The following is an 8,170-nucleotide window of genomic DNA, read 5'->3' as shown; positions in this document are numbered from 1 at the left end:
GTTATGTCAACACAAAAAGATTAATACAAATAATTGTAACGACAAGGTAAGCTGACTATATTCTCAGGCAAATCAATATTTGACCCTCTGTGAACGGTACAATTCATAAATATCTTATGATGAATAAAGACAATCAGTTATCTATAGCCTAAGTGCCCACCAATTGCAGCAACAGACAACCTAATAACACTTGTATTCACACTGCAGTGATTAATGCAGGTTATTTTACGAGGAAATGAAGGCAGGCAAGGTAATGATATTCTCAAGAAAATTAATACTTAATCCCCTGAAACTAGAATACTGTACAATTCAGAGATCTACGGCCTAACAATGGCAGGCACTTTTCATTAATGGTTGCTTTGATCTGTCTTTTCTCTTCTCGAACTGGTTTCAAGAACTTACTGGTTATGCGAAACAGATTGAAACGCTCATTACATAAAGAAAAACGCAGTGAAAGCAGTGTTTTTGACGGCGTAAAATGCGGCGTTTCAATGTACTTTATTTGTGCGCTGTCACTAGAGCGCCAAAAGTAGCGGCGTTTATAACAAATGAAATGGCGTGAAAAACGACGTTTTACTTGAAAATCGTGTGAAAATACCAGTGATCTTTTGCAGTTTGGGCTTGCCATAGTCTTCCGGCGGGAATGGTGAACGCGAGTTCATACGAATTGATCGCGTGCGGTGTGCCTGCACCGTCACTGCTGTCGTCACTGAGGTCAGATTGACGGAACGAAGATGGCGACCGCCTACGAGAGATACAATTTGTAAGTAAATAGACTGTAGTTAATCGTGTTTTTAATCCCCCTTCTCCTTTCCAAGTCTGATAAAAGGTAAACAAGAGGCCAAGATCGTGACTGAGGTAAAACAGGAGCTGGAGTTCAAAAGCAACGTCCAGTTTGATGACAGCGGCTTAAGTTCGTTGACAGGCTTGGGAACGTTACAGCAGGAACCAGTCAAGTTTCAGTCCACGCTCATTCATTATGAAGAATATATCTTAACACCATTACGTAGACTTGGCAGGAGGTGTCTAATGTTACGGGTGTCAAATCTTTTATGTCTTTAATCGCCAAAACGGCTTGACCAGGGGTTTTGTGGTTAGCTGCGAACAGGAATGTTGAAAGTTAGTACGCTGAACCTAGCTAGAAGCAAATGGCTATTTATGGGTTTGTCGGCAATTTTACATCATGAACTTGTCAGCTCCATTCAGGGGTGGCAATGTGATAGTTGCTTTAGGACACACGTTTCGTTGAAACGCAAGTCGTTTAGGTTCGACTAACGCTGTTTGTGAACCAAACACTGAAATTTGGCAAAATGTAACGTTGCTTATTGCCGACTACACAGTAACTAGTTATGAAAGTCGCCACAACTCTCGGTACTTTTCCAGACACACCCTGTTCACCCCATTGACAGTGAGAGCTACGCAGTCTTACCGGTCTGTCCTCTGATCTGTTCTGTGCCACTGGACCGTTCAGTCTGTTGTCAGTGTTACCTTGACAGTTTCAGTCGGTGAAGATGGAGAGTGTCCCTCAGCCACCGCACGTTTTAGAATTTAGAGGATCATACCACTATTTTACATGTTATATCCTCGTCACAGTGATATAAAATGACACATGGTGAGATTTTAAGGCTCATTTCTAAGCCCCAATATGGTTTTAATAATGGGATTTTATATTTCCCCCTCTGATATATGTTAGCTTTGTGTAGAAGGCATTGAAGCCGCATTTAGACCGTTGTGAAGGGAGATAAAATATGCAAAAAGTATACGCGATGGAGGGGAGGAAGTGCTCACTTAGGGGGCCAGCTATTCTATCAGGGTGGACTTGGCCGCTCTGACCCCCTTCTTGTCAGATTCACTGGCCATACTAAATTATTGAACACATATATCACACTAACTTCAGAGATGGATGGAACTCCTTCTCTTTGGTGAGGTGTCTGATGTCAGATGATAGTGATGATGATGGTACTTGCGTCTGGTTTTCCTAGTTCAGGTCAGTCATTCTTGAGAAGAACCAAGTCGGTGGTCAGTGTTTGTTGTTGTGTTCCCTCTTTCGTTGCACTTACCACAGCTTTAAATTCACTCAACTTCACTTAAATGATTTCACATCTGAAAGCAGAGACCTGGGTAGCTTGGAGGAGTTTGAGGTTCAGCTCTGAGATGTACTTGGTAACGTCCACCATGAAGGCCAAATCACACAGACACTTGGTACCACTGAGTTCCACAACAGGTTTTATTTCATCTCTGTGAATTATTCCTGACAAACAGACACTTTGGAACAATTTTTCTTTGTCCGGTGCTAGCAGCTCTTTTTTTGTATTTATGAATTGCCTCAACTCTGAAGCACAGTTTTTTTTAGCTATTAAAATTACTACTGCACTCATGTATTTGACAATTAGATCAATTTGTTAGCATTCCAGGCAGCCTTTGTCTTCTACTCCCTTTGCTATGGTGTGCTCAGCATTTTCAGAAGTTTTCAAACTTCATTCATTCCAGCAAGTATCATGTCTAATTTGTTATTTTCAGTCCTATGTTATTATTACATCAGGGATATTTAATCAGTTCACATTACGACAATAAAATCATGATGTTCACTGTAATGGACCCATCTCAAGCAAGTTTCCAGTCTTTCTCAGTTGTTTTTTTTGTGCTATACTTAAATGAATGAAAACCAGTGGTTTCTTGAAATGTAGTAAGAACCGATCCAAAAATCTTCAGTGTGCTTTGGATCATGGTCAGCACAGCTGCAATGTAAATTAATACATGGTTTATACTGAACTGGCTAAACCATGCACACAGTCAGGTGGTCCTTAAACAGTCCGCTTCTCCATTTACTTTGTGTTGGTGTACCACAGACACGTTTAGCGTGATGTAGATTATGGACACCCAACAATAGAGTGTTTGTGTGGTTGTGTTGCTACAGCCGCTGAGTTTTTCAATATGTCATTCTGAGCTCCAAACTTAACAGGAGGTCACATTTTTCTTCTGCTGGAATTTAAAGCTGTGTGTTGCTCAAGCTGTTGCTAAGATTTCTGGTCAATTTGAGATACTGAATCAACAGGCTCTATAGAACAGCTGCTGGCATAGCAGGCTTAAGTTTGATAATCAATATTTTTTTTCAATTGACTTTGTGTTTGTTTTTTCTCATTCCAGCATTTTCTTTTTGCTTTTACTTTTTCAATATTTTTTTAAATTTTATTCAGGAGTTTGACACTATAGAGACAGCAAAGGTGGACAAAAAGTAAGAGGAAAACATGAAAGAAGATCCCCCAGTGGAATTATACAGGGGCTGTTGTGATTACTGTACATAGTATGCACCTCTGCCACATTTCACCACTTTCTACAGTGTAATTGTGTTTCATAAGCTGAGATGATTGTTGGTTTGGTGTAATAAGTATTTTTCCCAGCAAGCAAAGGAGATGTCACAATCAAGTACATAACTACACCAGAACCAGAGCCAGGGGGGATTCAGGCTGCATATGAATGTTTAGAAAAAACCTACAGAAACTACAGCCTTTTTCTTTCATAACCACTTTACCGTGATCTTGATGGAAACACCCTGCTTCCAGGTAGGGCTGCTCAATTATGGCAAAAATCACAATCCCGTTTATTTGGGCAATATTGAGATCACGATTATTTAATGAGATTACACATTGATAATTTTGTAAACCATTTTTTTCTGGGAAAATCTGTTGTAGCATTTAAATCAGGATGCCCAGTAAAAATACAAGTTAGATGTGAAAATATTTTTACTCCTCACGCTGTTTCCCCCACTGTTTCTCTGATGTCTGCCCTCCCTCTCGCTCCTCTCCTAATATTTTCACATCTAACTCTGTGAATTGAGGGTTGATTTTGACCAAACCAGAGTTGGTGGAGATTGTTGGAACAGTAGAAAGACGAACCAAGAAGGTTATGGTGAGTTTTATTTAATTTCTGTCAAGTTTGAATGAAATGTGTTTTACAATGATAAACTTACTGTTTCTATAAATGGAGTCTGGTGGCTTTAGCGGGATTGATTTAGCTACTGTTTTTTGGTTATTTGGTTAAACAAAAATCTTACTCCCTAGCAAACCACTACCTGTGCACGGATCCTTTCCATCATGTTGTCAGACACCTAGAATAACCATCTGAGCGTGTCAGTGGCAAAAACAAGCACTTTTAGATGCTGTACATTGAAGGTACACAAATGCCCATTTCGTGGCTGAAAGCTGCAATGCTCTTTTTCAATACTGGACCAGTTTCAACAATTGCCGTCTGCATTAGTCACTTGAATGATGAAATGAAAAACAAAGTGAAAATGGTGTCCATAAATACATTCTTTTCACATTTGTCCCGCCCCCTAGTGGCCCATAATCTTGAACCTAGGATCTGAGGATGTGCACCAAGATTAGTTACAATTGCTTAAAAGCCAATTTTGATTGGCTTTTAAGCAACAAACAATTGTCGCTTAAAATTGAACTTAAAGACATGGAAACTGTGGATCAGCAACGTCTGTAGATGACCCAGACTTAGTTTCAGGATAATTAGCCCAATCGTTTCTGTTGAGCTGTTGAAAATAGAGTTTGGTGGTGAAGTTGCAAAAATGTGCCATTTTTACAGCAGAAGACCATATAAGCAATGATGCAGATGAAATGAGAGATTAAAATTCTGAAAGAATTTTGACTCTAAGCCAAGCCAAATTTCAAAGATAATTTCAAGAAAAAAAAGTAAACTTGATTATTACACCGTCGCCACTGCTACGAAGCAAATTCAACATAGCCAAGCTTTCTTTGCATGAGGTGGCTTGACAAAACCTAAAACCCCATTTAGGCAAGGCAAGGCAAGGCAAGGCAAATTTATTTGTATAGCACAATTCATACACCAGGCAATTCAAAGTGCTTTACAGAAGCATAAAAATACATTAAAATCATACATTTCAAAGAAAGAAAGAAAGAAAGAAAGAGATTAGAAGAGAATAGAAAAATAAAAATAAAATACAATTAAAGGAAGCCAGTAAAAGACAATAATTTAGTGTTTAAGACAATAATCTAGCATTTAAAATGATTACTTTAAGTAAAAGCTGTAGCGAATAATAATGTTTTCAACTCTGATTTAAATGAGCTGACAGTTGGTGCAGACCTCAGGTGTGCAGGGAGAGTGTTCCACAGGTGAGGAGCATAATAACTGAAAGCTGCTTCACTTTGTTTGGTTCTCATTCTGGGAACACACAATAGACCTGTCCCTGATGACCTGAGAGGTCTGGATACTTCATATGGAGTTAATAAATCTACAATATATTTCGGTCCTAGACCATTTAATGCTTTGTAGACCAACAGTAAGATTTTGAAGTCTATTCTTTGATTCACAGGAAGCCAATGTAGTGATCTGAGGACTGTTGTAATATGGTCCATTTTTCTGGTGTTTGTAACGACTCGTGCAGCAGCATTTTGAATCAGCTGTAGCTGCCTAATTGATTTTTTTGTTTAGGCCAGTATTTAGAGATAATGGGTATCACAATGGTAGTATTTAACTTTCTTTGTTAACTGAGATTTTCTTCATCAGACTCTGTGCGCATCCCTACTTTTGTTGTGGCATTTGACACAAAATGGACCAGTCAAATGCCCCCTACTTCAGAAGTAAGGATTGTATCATCAAAGGTAAAAGAAATTGTTAAGAAAATGTTAAAATTTCAAAGATATTAAATGTCATTTAACAAAATACTTTTAAAAGAAAGCAAACAAATGCTGAAACCAATGATAAAAATCCACATTTGTTTCAAAAAAACAACAACATTAATTTAGGAAAAAGTAACATTTTTAATTAGAATTAATAATTTAATCTGATGTGACATTGCACATAAAAAATCATTTACAACTGAAATTATGTGCAAAATAACTAATTAACAAAATAATATTTTGAGTAAAATATTGCTCTTGCCAAAGCCATCAGCATTTATTTACAGAAAGAGTAGTTTTGTCATTGTAAAACACACTATATTTGATCATTTTATATCCAACTCATCCAGGATTACCATGGCAATGATGGTACTGGATCAACATAACCAAATTATCCATTGTCAACATGGCAGTGATGGTCCTGATTCAACATAAACAAATTATCAAGGGTCAACATGGCAACACTAACACTGCAATGATGTAAAAAAATGGGCTATAAAAAGGGGATGCTACTATGCTCCTGTTCATTTTAATAATTAATTATGTGGACCAAAACAAAATTAAGCAATACTCTAGCTTATTGCCAATCTTAGCTTTTAGCATAGCCTATCAAGTTAGCAAGCTAACTCACCGTCTACTACTACTACTACTACTACTACTACTACTACTAATAATAATAATAATAATAATAACATTGGCAAATACAAGAGTTTTCAAGAGTGATGCTGCTTGGACCTCTAAAAACATGTCTTAACTTAAGGCAGCCATAAATGATCTTGGAACACTGCCCTAAAACTGGTGCTGCTAGAAAAAGTTCTTGGATGTAGGGGAATTACCTCTAAATTAATGTTACATTCGTTAATATTACCAGGGGCACCAACCTTCGTCAGCTACGAAGGATTTTGTATATTATATCTGTTAAAGCTGATGTAGTGAACGAATGAATCAACAGTAGATCAGTCTGATAATCTAAGGCGTGAACTCTCAGTACAGGGATTGCTTATATTCAGCTCAAAAGGACACCGTCTGACAACGACTTGTATGCAAAAGATTATTTATTAAACACAATAATGAAATGAATATGAATCATGAATGATACGATAGATTATATGGAAACACTGCACAAACACTGCACAGAAGAACTTATGGCAAGAGAATGGTAAAATGAGTTTGGCGATAGTGAGAAGTAGGTTTTAAAGGGAAACGGGGACGCGAATATGAAGTTAATTTGTTGAATGAACGATCTAGAGAATTTAGACAAATTAACAATATCTCAACCTCACGGACCAACTCTTATTCAAAACCGCTTAGGTATGCCTACTTTGTCAGCGATGTTCCTGTAGAGGTCTGCTCCGAACTAACACGAAGAGGCTCCGCGCCGTTGTCTGTCACTCTGGCCCGTACAGCAGTCTGCAGGACGAATCAAGCGAACCGCTGATGAGAGCTGGTGCTGGACAGGGATGTCTCGGGAGCTGAGGGTCTTCGGTGTCGGTTACAGACGAGGAACGGCTTCTGATGGTTCTTTAACCCGGACCAGCGGGTCAGCAGCAGGCTACAGGTCTTCGGTGCAGTCAGTTAGTTGTTGGCCGTTTGGCAAGGCTTTTGATTACTAATAATAAGATTGAGAAACTCTTCGATGGCCGGTCGAAAATGTCTTCAAAGTTATTATTACGTGACTAGACTTTAACAACAAAAATAGAAATTATGCGGCTTGGCGTGGCGAGCAAAAATGAAAGTTTCACGAAGATTAGAAAAGTGCGTTTTCTGCAGAATTAAATCAGGCCGCTCTGTGTCGTTGTGAGCAGCAGCAAAAAGACTGAGAAAACGACGGAGCGGAAAATACTTAAAACTAAAGACAAAGAACTTAACACAAAAATTAGACTAAAGAAAGAAAGAAAAGGAAACTTAACAGAACAAAAAGAAAACACAACTAGAACTGGAGTCCGCGATGCGCGACTACTTTATCATCGCTCCAGGGCGTGTCTAATCAATAGGACGTCACGCATGTAGGATGGTTCGCAGACGCGCAACGTGATTTCGTCCTACAGAGCGAGAATTAATTAATGATTCATACGAGGGACTCATCTGCTTCTCACTATGGTCAATCGAATATATTTTAAATGATCAATTTTTTAATGGCACTTCAACAACAACATGCGCGTTCGCTACATGCGTTAGACAATTCTTATGAATAACGACAACATTAAACAATGAACATGGTAACATTTCCTAATACTAATCCTAACAAACATGATGATTAAGGGTATAACTACTTTAACATGATGAAGGAATAAAGAAGGGCAGACTATATTTGCCGAAATGATTATCGCTATTACGGTTACTTATTAATAAATGTATCCGCTAAGCGCATTCAACCTAATTGCTATGAACCTCTAGATAGCGGTATGGTTAAATGGTAGAAACTCAGAGAAAACCTTTGAAATAGTTTAATTCACAGTTTCGTCATTCTGTAAGTTAGAAAAACCAGGAAAGCGTTGTTATTGTACTGATCATGAGCTTAG

General features: G+C 38.3%; 1 protein-coding gene across 1 annotated transcript in view; it reads left to right on the top strand.

Annotated features, from left to right (window-relative positions):
- The first annotated feature begins 651 nt into the window (after positions 1-651).
- The window catches only part of sacm1la (SAC1 like phosphatidylinositide phosphatase a), a 37,219-nt gene continuing 29,700 nt past the window's right edge, over positions 652-8,170 (top strand). The window contains exon 1 of the mRNA XM_076754394.1: positions 652-763. Within this exon, the coding sequence (XP_076610509.1) occupies positions 735-763 (29 nt within the window). The 5' untranslated portion in view covers positions 652-734. The remainder of the gene's footprint in view (positions 764-8,170) is intronic.

Source organism: Chaetodon auriga, chromosome 17 (genome assembly GCF_051107435.1).
Source record: "Chaetodon auriga isolate fChaAug3 chromosome 17, fChaAug3.hap1, whole genome shotgun sequence".
Taxonomy (NCBI): Eukaryota; Metazoa; Chordata; class Actinopteri; order Chaetodontiformes; family Chaetodontidae; genus Chaetodon; species Chaetodon auriga.
This window is presented reverse-complemented; position numbering and strand designations above follow the sequence as displayed.